At 43.6% G+C, this 13,196-nt stretch overlaps 1 protein-coding gene across 4 annotated transcripts in view; it reads left to right on the top strand.

The window, feature by feature from the left end:
• Positions 1-11,722, top strand: part of nrip1a (nuclear receptor interacting protein 1a) — a 52,737-nt gene extending 41,015 nt beyond the window's left edge. For all 4 annotated transcript variants that reach the window (XM_072691560.1, XM_072691562.1, XM_072691561.1 and 1 more), the window contains exon 2: positions 5,598-11,722. In XM_072691560.1, coding sequence (XP_072547661.1) covers positions 5,966-9,328 — 3,363 coding nt within the window. In that variant the 5' untranslated portion in view covers positions 5,598-5,965 and the 3' untranslated portion in view covers positions 9,329-11,722. The remainder of the gene's footprint in view (positions 1-5,597) is intronic.
• Positions 11,723-13,196: the final 1,474 nt, after the last annotated feature.

The raw sequence follows: 13,196 nt of genomic DNA, 5'->3' as shown, positions 1-13,196 counted from the left end.
TGATTGGTATATTCAGCACAAGTAGAGACCAATCAGGATGTAAATCCTGCCCACAGGGCTCACAGAGAGGCCTACTGAGCACAGGGGAGGTGGGGTGTCTGGTATTTGGAAGTGGAAGTCCAACACCTACAACTTTGGAGGAACAGTATCGTGCAAACGTTTGGGCACCCCTGATCAAAAGTTCTGTTGCTGTGAATTGTTAAGTAAGTATGATATGATATGGGAGGTTCTTGCCAGCTCAGTGGTATCTTATTTGTTCTGATCTTGCCTTATGAGACAGAGCCTTATTCCACAACTTCTGTAGTGTATTTCTTTAGAGTCTTCCATTGTGAGCTTTGTGTGCTGGTAGTTACGAAAGACTGCATTGCTTTTGTTAGACTGATGACATTCCAGCTTTGTGTAACATTCCAGTAATACTTATTAACGTGGACACAAGCTGTCTTTTCCACAGTTTTGTCTTGGGCCTGGTTACATCATGTTGAGCCAATTAGAGCCAACAGTCTCTTGTTTGCAGCATAGTAACTGCTCAGGTAATGAGAATAGTGCAAATGTGCTGTATTTCTGCAGCTTTTACTGCAGTTTAAGAGTTAAGGATTCAAGGATTCAAGGAGACTTTATTGTCATTCGCATCACATGTGGTACATGGGGTGGAACGAAATTGTGGTACCCAAGGACCCAGTTTTACCCAGACAGCAGTACTTAAATAAATAAAATATACATAAATATATAAAAATATATGTAAAAATGAAAATAAAATACAGAGAGAACATCAGTAAATGGCAGTTGAGCAGTTGAAGTCATCTTAAATCTAGTCAATGTAAAGATTTAATGAGAAAAAAACATCTAACAGTATTATTATTATTATTATTATCCACATTACACTCAAATTAAAGGTGCTACAACAGGTTCTGTGAGCGATGTCATGGAAGAACCACCATTTCTTCCATAAAGAACCATGTTTGTAATAATTTTTAAAGGCTTAAAGAACCTTCTCCTGATGTAAAAGATCATCAATTTGAATATTGTTCACCCGAAGTGGAGGTCCTTTTGGAGAAGGAGTGTACATACAGTAAAAGAAAATCACAGTAGCCCTAAGAGCATTGGGGGGCTCTCAAACCTGTCTTCAGAGCCCCTTAGACAGTCCACAGTCATGTATCCCTGTGCTGGGACTTTGGATTGAGTAAAACTGTGGACCTTCTCGGGGGATCTACTGCCATAGAGTAAAACCTATTTTTTACATACTTGCCTGCTTCTCCTACATGCCGTGCTGCAAATCTGTAATTGTTAACCTGGATAATGTAGGTCACCGTGTTCACTTTCTCCACAGAGTCAGGCCCATTTTGATAAGGCCCACTCCCAGCAGTTCACATAGCACTGCCCTTAATGTGCTACCACAGTTCCGCGGAATAATGGTCGTCTAATGGTCCCAGACTGATTCCCATGGCTGCTGCAGTTTTCCTCCCAGGAAATTGGGCAATTTTCCACAGCCAATTAGTAGTATGCTGCAAACATTTTGCTTGTTCCTCCATCCCGGGTCTCGTCTGTAATTAAATTTGGCCTTGAGTAGTACCAGTGTACTCCATATGACTTTAGCATGTCATATCTATCTTGTTACACGCAGCAGACATTGATGGATGCCCTTCGGTGTTAGTGGCAAGCCAGCCCTCTCTTCTCTGAGAACTGCCGTTAACAATACCCCACTGCCATAAATCTACAAGTCTAAGGCCAAGGCCATAACTCGCGACAGCCCTCTGAAATGATATTCAGAGAAGTCTCGTGATAGTCAGTACGGAAGGGTGTCGACCCACGCAAGGATTCCACTTTGCTTGTTTACCCCCCCACCCCCTCTTGCTTGACCCTGTGAAAGAGCAGCTCGTCTTTGGGTCGCAGCAATTTAGGTCGAGCCCATGCTTTTAACCCACAGTCTGATTGGTGGAACTCTAATGAGGGGGCATGCTCCAGCTGGGAAATGTCAATGCGCAATGCCCGTCATGCTCCTTTGGAAGTAGGTCACAGTGACCTAGTTTGAGTGGTCCATGGCCCCAATCGACTGAGTCACCCGACGCTATCTTAGGAATGTGTTGTTGCGGTTCCACAGGCTTGCGTGCCTCTGTGCAAGTCGAGGATAATCACAACACGTCACTTATTGTGTTGATGGTCGGCCGTGTCAACCTTGAGCTCCCATTTAATGCTGAGGCCACATCTGCGCAGTAAAGAGTTGTCAGACGCTGGACGCGAATGCGCAGAGCAAGGGCAGGTTTGTCACTTTTTATTAAGACCTAATGCGTTGTATGGGCGCCAGCTGTTGCATCAACTCAAACAGCCCTGGCTGAGTGAATGACCTTGACTTCAAACCGGGCGTGCAGCAGGTTCTGCTTCTTTTGCCTCATCATGCATTTTAAATAGCATAAATGGATTACAATTTCTGGACCGTGGACATAATTTATGATATGATATTTTTTTAGGGGGCTCAATTAATCTTCCACCTTGCCGTTGAGAAATGATCCAGGATCCAGCCCGGATATCAAGTCCTTTCCATTTATACCAGGCCACTCATTTTGCTGGGATTTTTTTTTCTCCAGGATACATGTTCAGGAGTGTCTTCACCCATCTTTTGTGGTGATAATATCGTGACGTCATAGCTCTGAATAGAACAGCAAGTACAGGGTCATAAATAACCAGGATTTTGTCAAAGATGGCGGCTTCACTGTTCACACCTTTCACTCGTTTATCAAATTAGGTCTTAATTGAACCAGATCTTCCAAATACGACATTTGTAAGAGTACTGGTCCATGGTCCTGGCATTAGAAGGTAGAATGGAAGAGCTTACATGTTTGTTTCTGAATCATGGAGTATCATTTTCATGCCTCCACATTGTGTTGGCTTACCAAGCGAAATATCCCTATTGACAAAAGCATTGAGTGAAGTGTCAGTAGCACTTGGAATCGATAAAATCAGCCTTCTGACACCTTTTGACATCCTACCAATAATGCTTTGTCATGAATGAAGACAGCACTGTTCACCCAGTGAACCTACAGCATCAAAAGCTGAACCTCCTGTCCAGATCTCAGAGACAATACTAAGGTTTGTAGGGCTTTGTCCAACCACAGTTCCTTGGTAACATTTAGTTTCAAAGAGCACACTGAAGTAAAACAAGACCTTCAAGACCTTTTGAGGTTTATTCTGGATATCTAGAAGCCTATTTTATCATAATTGGTGTCTAGTAACTTTACAGAGACGTTCATCTGTACTCATCTCCAGAGTGTTCTCACACAGTAACAGGATCCATAGCAGAGGTTTCTTTGTTAGTTATAAGGTTACAAAGGAGTTTGTCACTCGCAGCCCTTTGCCTCATGGAGCTTTAGCTTGACAAGGTTGTGGGATCTCCCTCACCTTCATGGCCCCCTGAAAGCAAATGCAGCAAAGGTGCCAATTAGCAGTAGCGAAAGCCATGTTCTGACATTGCAGTGACCACTGAGCTCTGACAGGATCAAGCAGAGTGTGCGTTCTGCTTCTGACTAGATACCTAGTGTCTCGTTGGATAATGATTCTGCCATTTTCCAAATGGACCAGTAAATACTGTTCATCATAACAGGTCAAACGCAGCTGTCTGTAGCGGATTTTCCAGAGAAAGAAACGCTATAAATAATTTGGTGGAACCACAGCTTTGTTCAGAGGCCTGGTAAACATGCTGTAATTGCAGTGGCCTTCAGTAGACTTCAGTGGAAGTTTAGGGCAGTGTGTCATCCTGCATTTTGGTGGGAGTCTATGAGTGAGTTGAACTGTAGGTGGTACATTTTTGAAATAGTGTAGTTGGAATAGCAAAAACATGCTATGACAGTGCAGAGCTCCGACTTAGGTTGGCAGGTGTACTGTATGTGGGCACTGACACAGCTCTAGAGAACATTGACCAGACAGAGAGAGACATAAAGACACAGAGAGAGAGAGGGGGATGGAAAGAGACTTTGTCTGCTTTTTCTGCAACTGCTTTCAGATATAGTGTTTGCGTTGAGTCTTTTACACTGCTGTAGAGGAATTGTGGCCAACGCTTCTTTGCAGAATTGTTTTAATTCAGCTACGCTGGAGGGTTTTCAAGTATGAACTGCCTGTTTAAGGTCTTTCCATAGCATCTTAATGGGATTCAGGATTTTGACTTAGCCACTCCAAAACCTCTGCCATTAAGAGGTGGACTTACTTGTGTGCATTGGATCATTGTCCTTCTGCATAACCCAACTGCACTTGAGCTTTAGGTCACAAATGGACAGGTGGACAGGGATATTAGAGTTCCATCGATTGCGGCAATCTGTCCACCACCATCATCTACTTACTGCCACCATGTTTAACTCTTGCTACGATTTTCTTATTTCGTAGCTTTATGCCAGATGTAACAGGACCTATGTCTTCCAGAAAGTTCCACTTTGACTCCTCAATCCATAGGATATTCCCAAAAGTATTGAGGGTCATGTAGTCGGGCCATAATGTTCTGTTTTTTGAGACCTTCTAAATTATTATAAATATTTGTTATTAATTATGATATGTTTCAGATTACTTGGATGATCTGAGACATTTCAGTGCGACAAATATGCAACAGTAGAAGAAACTGGGAAGGGGGAAAATACCTTTTCCCAACACTGTACCTCACTCAAGTCCAGGCACTAGGACTGACATCATAGAGCTGGCTATGTTGTTAGAGTTTGTCCGCTTACATATTATATTAAAGAATTTGAGTGAAGCTTTGTCAAAGGTTTAGAACATTTTAGGAATTATTCTATTACAATGTCTCCTTAGTTGTACAAGCATGATACGGCATTAAAAAATGCAGGCCTCAAGCCAGTCGACTGAAGTCTAAGTGGAAGCGGAGTTCTGACCTGGCAGTTGTGTGGGTTATCTTGGCAAGAGTTCCGTCAAAACATCCAATCCTCTCTGGAATACCACACTTTGTTGTTTTTGCTTAATATCCGTCAAATCAATCAAGGCCTATGTGTATTCAAGCCTAATGAGATTCTGCAGGCAAATTCTTACCACTTTCCTTTAGTCCAGAAAGGCACAAAAAGCAGAGGTTCGTTATTGACTCCAAGCTGCCACGGCAAGGATTCTGTTTTACCTTCAATAGGCCATATTTGTAGCAACTGGGATGAGTGTGTTTGGGAGGTGAGGTGGGGGTGGGATATTGAATGATGACTGATTGAATGCCTCTTAGTGTGTGAGCAAGGCTAATCCTTGGTCGTGATCTTTTGCATGAGGAATAAAACGAGTCACGGCACTTCAACCCCTTATGAGTGCATGCAAGAGCAGACCCATATTTTCTAAGGTACTTCAGGTTGACTCCAAGCTTTATGTCCTTTCTCAGTTGTCCTTGTACATCAGCAGACTTTTTATTTTATTTCGCTGGCAAAACCGGTGCTAAAAACCTGGGCCTCTAATCAGATCTAGAGCTATAAGTATATATAGATTTATACAATATGGTAATCTGTACATATTTGAGGCATTTGTAGTAGAACAATAGCATGTGTTGGATTTAGTTTTTTTGTTATATTGAATAAAATGTGTGCATCAATGCCATTATTTGACTGTGTTTCTCTCTTTTGTTTATGCAGGACCCCCTCCAGCTGTGCCTGTGGTCAGGACATCAGGGGACAGGCAACTGCCTCAGTTATCACCCAAGACTTTGAAGAAGACATGCTATACATTTCTGAAAATAGAAGCTTGTGTGGAGCACAACATCATGGCCCTGTTCATATCTCAGCAGTGATTAAAACAATCAATTAAAACAGTATATTATATATGCTCAGCTTCTGCAGCACCAGGGGAATACTCCACTGCACTGCATTTGGTTTCTTCTGTCTGCGTGGATTGGAAACCCCTGTTTTGAAGCTAAAAGCCATTAGATCTCTGGGTGGAAAGTAACTGGACATTTTTCCCTCTGTCGTGGTGGCCAGCCATAGAAAGGACCATAATATTGAACATGACTCATGGGGAAGAGACTGGCCCTGAGACACACCAGGATTCTGCTGTTCTAACGTATCTGGAAGGCTTACTCATGCATCGGGTAGCAGGAGCGCAAGCTGCCACGGCAACAGACAGAGGTGAGGCTGGCAATGGCAACGAGGAGCAGAGAAACAAGGAAACAACAGGGCTCACATTGCCCCGTCATAGCACTCAACAAGAACAGGACAAAACCACTCCCCACGGAGGGACCACCCAACATCTCAGAAAAGCTCGGCTTCTCCGCTCAGAAGCTTGGACTGAACATGAGAGCAAAAGGAGGTCGACGCCCTCTGTGGAGGTCAGTGGGCGAATGGAGGAGCACCATAGTGGCCTGAATGGTTCATCACAGTGTAAAGGAGAGAGCACGCTGCTAGCAAGCCTGCTCCAGTCCTTCAACACAAGACTTCAAAATGTGGCCCTGTCACAGCAGATTGTCCAAAGCTTGATGCCACAGGATCCCTCCAGTCCAGCCAGTAAACCTGACCTAGAAGACAAGGCGCCCGGGCATGGCCATGGATCAGGCCCAAGTAATTTCAAAGGGCTGATGGAAAACAGCAAAGTACAGAGACCCAGCAGCAGTGAGCCATACCACCACCGGCGGCCCAGTCAGGAGAGGTCATCGGAGTCTCCAATGGTGCTGCAGCACAATACTCGTCCCCCTTCAACAGAATCTCTGCCTTGCACTGAGCGTCTGAAAGCTGTTGCTAATCTGGTAAATATCAGGTCGAGTCCTGCCCCGTCACCCAAACCAAGCGTGGCCTGCAGTCAGCTGGCCTTACTGCTCTCTAGTGAGGCTCACCTACAGCAGTATTCCAGAGAACAAGCCCTTAAAGCTCAACTAGCTGGGCGATCAGCCAGCGAAAGGCTTGCGGCCATGGCCACGCACCAAACCCAAGCAAAGAAACAGCCTTCAACTTCCGGACAGCCTCAGATAAACCAGGACGGACTAAGCTCCTTACACACCAAAAATGGGATACCTGCTCAAATGTCAACAAGCTCCAACAGACAAAGTCCAAACCTAAGTACAGGGCAAAGTAGGTCAGAGGGTTCAGTGCGGAGGACACATCCCTTTAGAGAACGCCGGCCTTTTGAGAGGCATAGCAGGCCGTCCCAGAATTGCAGCAGCCTGCTCCTTCAGCTTCTCAACAGCCACAACACACCACAACGACTCAACTGCCAGGGCCACCTTAAGGAGGACGTCAGTGTCCTCTCTAATCGCGGCTCGCCACTGTTCTCAGACAGCGAGCACTCAAACTCTGGCAGCAGTGTACAGAAAGACAGCAGTGATGCTGAGAGCACTTACTCCAGTTGCTCTCCTATTGACCTCTCTCTCAAGAACAAAGTAAATATGCCAACACCGCTGTCTTCCTCATCTTCACCTGCACTTGACAAGGTCACAGAGTCTCTGAAAAACAGGTGGAAGTCAGAGAGTCCAACTGCCACAGTCCCCACAGAACCAAAAGAGGTTCACACTTGTCCGGAGATGAAACCCCATCACAAGGTTACCCTCTTAGAGTTGCTTCTCGATCACAAAAACAACGAGAAGGCAAACAAGGCCTTGGGTAATCCTGAGTTACAGCCAGTCACAATCCCTAAGGTCAGTAACGCATCTACAAGCAGTCACAGTCAGTCACAGTTTTACTCTGGCAGGTGTAAGGACACAAGGGAACTTAGCCCAAATTGTAGACTGAACACGAGAAGTCCTAAGCTGTTGCCAACATTCTCCCAAGGCAGAGACTGTACTGCACGTGCATCTCCGTACAACTTGTATAGCCCTTCTCATACACAGTCTGCCCCTCTGGATCTGTGTAAGACTAAGACACCTGCAAGTGCTGCAAGTGTTAAGGAAGCATTTAGTGCTAGCAAACTCTTGCAAAACTTGGCTCAGTGTGGAAAACAAAACACAGCCATTTCTCCCCCACCAAAAACGTCTTTACCTCCCATCAAAAGGCAGACGCGGGAGCTTAAAACGGCAAGTTCTGCAGCTTTGCTGGAAAGGCTTACCGCACCCGTCAAGAATAGCAATGCCCCAACATGGGAGGGAAGTCACGTGAAAGCCCCGGCCGTGGCAGAGTCAACACAGCATGGGTCAGAGATTGAAAATCTTCTTGAGAGACGCACAGTCCTGCAGCTTCTTTTGGGGAATAAATCCCAAAGAGAAAGAGTTGGCCATAAACGAAAGCGAGAATCCGGGAAGGTCACTTCCACAGACAAGCAAACAAACCACTCAATGTGCCACGATAATTTGAGCAGACCCTCAACAGACATTTCCATCAAAACTGAGCCGGTGGAAGATGAAATGTATGACGATAGCAAAGTTACAAAGGAGCACCAGAGCAAGTTAGCAGAGTCACCAAGACACAGCTCCCACACTCTTCATCAGGGAAGCATAAAGGAAGAGCCACTGTCCCCAGTGGACGCAGCCAGAGATGGTCTTCTTTGTCATCTTCTCCAACAGCAACACAGAACCTTAAAGCCGGTCACTTTAGAGGACTCAAACAAGGGCTTCATTAAAGAGGAACCGGTGGAGCAATATGGACCAACCATCCCAAAGAAGCGGAAGTTTTCAGTTGAACCAGAGGACCATGCTGAAGTGAGCCAGCAAGGAACTTGTCATAGTCCTGGTAGCCAAAAGGCCAACCGTGATTACTCCACCTCTGGAATTCCAGAGACTCAGAAGTCCAGCAATCCTTCCAGCCCTCCGGAAGCAGACAGTCCGCCGGCAAAGTTTCCACCGTGTGAATCTCCAAGTCACGAGAACCGTGGATTCAATGTTTTGAAACAGCTTCTTCTTTCAGACAACTGCTTGAAGGAGCTGTCTCAGTCCAGGAGTACATTTAGTCCACTGACACATCCCACCCTAAACGGGAGTACAATCAAAGAGCCACACAACAATGGTGAGCTTCAAAGCCTTCGTCAGCGCCTCAGTCCCAGCAGCGTGTCTACTGCGAGAGCAGGTACAAACAGACCTGAATCTCGTCCGGATGTCCACGCAACCCAGCAGGAATCTTCCAGGTCAAAACCTGACATCACCCCAGCCTCTCGAGACTTGAGAGCATCAGTTAGTTTGATGAACGTGGATGATAAATTACAGGACTGCCAGCTAGACTCTCCACGATTGACTAAGGCTAACCCTATTTTGTACTATATGCTCCAGAGGAGCAATGCACATCTGGTTAGGGAGAGTGGGGAGCTTGAAGCAAGGTCGCATCAGTGCAGGGTGCAGATGAAGGTGAAAGAGGAGTCTGAGGCCTTCGATTTTAAACTAAACCCACAAATTCACAATGGAACTCTCAGTTGTGACTCACCGCGGCTAAACGGGTCACTGAAGAAATCTTAGTCATGAAGTGACTCAGAAGACTGTTTTGGACTGAAATGTGCTTGTCTTTCTTCACTCTGCTTCCTTATCTGTATTGCCATTTTGTTGGTCAACAGATGAAAACTGAGCCATCTGATTTTGCATCTGATTGAGCCATGTGTTGGTTTTTTTTTTTTGGTTTTTTTCTGAAATCTAGGACAACACGACCCCAAAGCTAAATCTTAAGGTCTTTAGCATTGTTCTCTGGATGACTTCCTCAAAAACAGTGACCGAAATGAACATTTGATTTCTAAATCTAATTTAGAAATTTGAACCTGCAAGATAAAAGGGTTCTGTATAGTACTGAAAAACGATGAAGATGTAGAAATGTCAACATAAGGTGTTCCACCAAACCGAAGATCCCTTTAACCAGGCAAAAAATCAATTAAGCATCCATAGGGTCGGGCTTCAGCAGTGTAATTCGCAATTACAATGGCCCAGGGGGTTGCGAGTTCGAATCCCGAGCCATGCTGCTTTGCCATCAGCGGCCAGAATCTGAGAGAGCACAATTGGCGGGTGGGTAGTGTTGGCCGGCACAGGATTCCGCATCCATGGCAGTTCGAAAAGAGGCGGTGGCTGGCTTTGCATGTATCAGAGGAGACGTGTGTTAGGTCCTTACCCTCCTACTGTCACATTGATAGTGCTAGGGTGGGTTAATTGGCGGCACCAAATAAAAAGGGGATAATTCGACAAATGAATGAAAATAATTCATATGGTTCTTTCAGTTTTAGACCTTTACTTAAGAAACTGTGAATAACCCTTTTAAGTTTGACATGTGACAATGTTTTTGAGTTTCTCAGATATGGTTGCAGCTGAGTTACGTTAGTTACATGATTATGTTGCAGGGGTGCATTTTTTTTCTCCTACAACTCCCATGACTAGTTCAGTAGGCATGCACTAAGCAGATATTAATTTCCCTTGTGATGCTGCAGAGGGATAGACCTTGACCTGCTGTAACGTTCATAGCCTTCATGCAGGCATTCAAACAAGCAGGCTTTCAAAAAAGGAAAAATATGTACGTCCCTTTTCAGACAGAACTGCACATTGCTCAATCTAGCCAATTTGTTCACCATCATAGATGGGACAAACGTCATCCATATGAAAACCTGAAACAGTATGTGTATGATATGTGAAGCTTGTATACTTTGGTATTATTAGTGTTACTTCTGGATTTCTGTTATTTTATTGAGTTTCTTTTTTGTTGTTGTTGTTGTTTTGACTGATTTGTGAAGTGCTTTACAATGACTCAGCATTTTGTTTGCACCGAGCCAAGAGCTAAGCTGATTTTCAATCCTCTATAAGATGAATTTAAAAAAAAGGCATAAAAACCTGATCAGGTGAAGTTGAAGTCTAATCCGATGTTATGAATATGTCTTGGCATCAGCATGTGCCATAAATGTGTTGCAAGAAATTTGAATGGTTGCATTATTACAAATGAGACAAATCAAGCCTGTCAGAGATGTAGAGAGTGTTGTAGTTATGCGCAGAAGAGTATGTGTTATTTTCCTGGGCGTGTTGTACTAACGAAGGGAGTACTGTGGTACAGTTACCATTCCCCACATATGACAATGTATGGTCTTACATTTACCATATGGGAATTTAACGAGTTATTTTTGTCCCCTCGATCTTAAAGACTCTTAGAAAACTATATTTATGTACATACCATAATCTTTATCTTTATGAAAGACAGCTATTTTATATGGATGAAAAGAGAAGCATTTTAGTTTTGAAATTTCCTAAAGAGACTCCACAGTACCGGCTGTGTGAATATGTACATACTTTAGAGGATTTTTCTTTTTTCTTTTTTTTTGTCCTTATTTTGCATGTGTCTCTTGGTATAAAATGACAATAATCCGTTCTGCGACATGTTGTGTTATGTCAAATATTCAACAGTACACTGCTGCCTGTTGCATGCAGATGCATGAGAAGGTTCCTATGTATTACTGGACATGGGGGAGTTCAAAAAGTCTTAAGCCTAAATATTTTGTCATGAAGCCCGATATGTAAAATGTATTCTGTCTGTTTATTATGAGAAATAGACTGCTGAGCAAAATATTGTATTTGAACTTTTGAAACGGATGTGCATATGACAATATTTATTTCCTTTTTATTCTATTTTATTTTGTACGAGAGGAAAAACCAAACAGGTGAATGAAAAAAAACTACGAATAACGATCACATCAGTACAGTACAGCTCCAAATATGGGTTCCTTTGACGCTTCAAAGATTTAACTTGGGTTTTAAGGAGAAATTGTTTTCAAGCAGGCTGACTGCAGCATATTGAATATTATTGTGATATCATTTTTTTGGAAATGTGTTCATTTTGGTGTTTACTTGCACAGATTTTGAATAAAGTTCAAAAATGCACAATCAGAATCAACTCTTTTCATTTTTGTCTTTCTTCTCTCGAGAGCTTAATAAAAGGAAGCTCTCGCGAGCTCGTTGGGGGTCACGTTTACCGCTTTGCCAGCTTTGGCTAAAGCTTGCAGGGCTGCAGCTGATGAGCTGGGTTTATGTAAATTGTGGGGGGTGTAAGTATAAGAAGTCAGGACTGTGATGAAGCAGTTTTGGGGCTTCGGAAGTGTCCTGTTTTTCAGCCCTGTTTTAGTTACACTGAAATTCCTTTTTTTTTTATTAAAAGAAAACAGTGTTTGAGGTTCGTGGTCATGTCATGTACTGGACTCTCATTATTCAACTATGCCAAGAAAAATTTGACATTCTAGGTCCCCTTTAAAATATATGAAACATATCATGTACATAAAAATGTGTTTTTTTCAGTTTGTTTTATATAGAAAATAAATGTACAGACCATATTTTGATTGGTCTGTACATGATTGATTGATTTACACAATTTATTTACACCTTTTTTATGATATTTCTAAGCTGAAAAGAGCTAGGTTAGCTTTTAGCCTTGGCTCCATTCCACAGGTTTGGCTTCTTGAGTCTTACCTGTTAAAACACATTGGGCCCAATTTTAGCAATCTTTTGGCGAGTTTTGGCCTGTGTCTTTCTATCATAACGACGGGAAACGTACACCTTGCGCAGCTCGAAATGTGCGAAAGGCATGGGTGTCTCTCGCCATTCCCTTTAAAAGCCAGGTGTGGTCTGACTTTGGTGGGTTGCTATTTCAGTGGTGTAAAGCGTGGGGGGGTGTACGAGTGTTGGGCTGCACGCGCCTGTGTTGACAATTCACTGCCAAGATAGCAACGAACGTCTGACTGCTGACGTCTGCCTAGGCAGTTTTCAGTCATTGGTGCTCCTCCTGTGTTTTCCATTTCCAAGATACACAGCAATACTCCAGAAATTTTCGAGACCACCACACCCATCAGCATAGATATATTCGCAAGCAGTGTTGCTATTTAAATTATGCAGGCGGAGGGAGTGAAAATAGACTTTTGGCGGGGTGTAAGATAGCAATGAGCATCGCATCGTAGGATAGGGCCCGTTGAGTCTTACCAGTCCCACACATTTTAGTGGACTCACTGCTTTAACACCTCTGCATGTTTAAAAAGGCGTGTTAATGAGCAGATTAGTTGGATCAGGTGTGTTGAGAGCAGGGAAAGCACTAAAATGTTGAGGTTAAGAAACACTGGCCTACACTGTGTTGACAGTTTATACAGTTCTGTCCAAAAGGAACCTGAAAAAATGGCAGTTCTTCTACAGGAAAACAGTGCGGTCTATATGCAGAACTCTGACAGTCCAGCATATCGTCGCCCACTCTTGACTCTTGAGTCTTACAGTCAAAAACTAAGCCAGTACGTTTCCCTTCTGATGAGTATCCAGTTGTTTTTAAGGGGTGGTTGGGGTTATGATGGTGAGAAGTGATGGTATAAGGCTAGAATTTGCTTTT

Source organism: Salminus brasiliensis, chromosome 11, assembly GCF_030463535.1.
Source record: "Salminus brasiliensis chromosome 11, fSalBra1.hap2, whole genome shotgun sequence".
Classification (NCBI taxonomy): domain Eukaryota; kingdom Metazoa; phylum Chordata; class Actinopteri; order Characiformes; family Bryconidae; genus Salminus; species Salminus brasiliensis.
The sequence above is the reverse complement of the archived record's forward strand: the minus strand, read 5'-3'. Positions and strand labels throughout refer to the sequence as shown.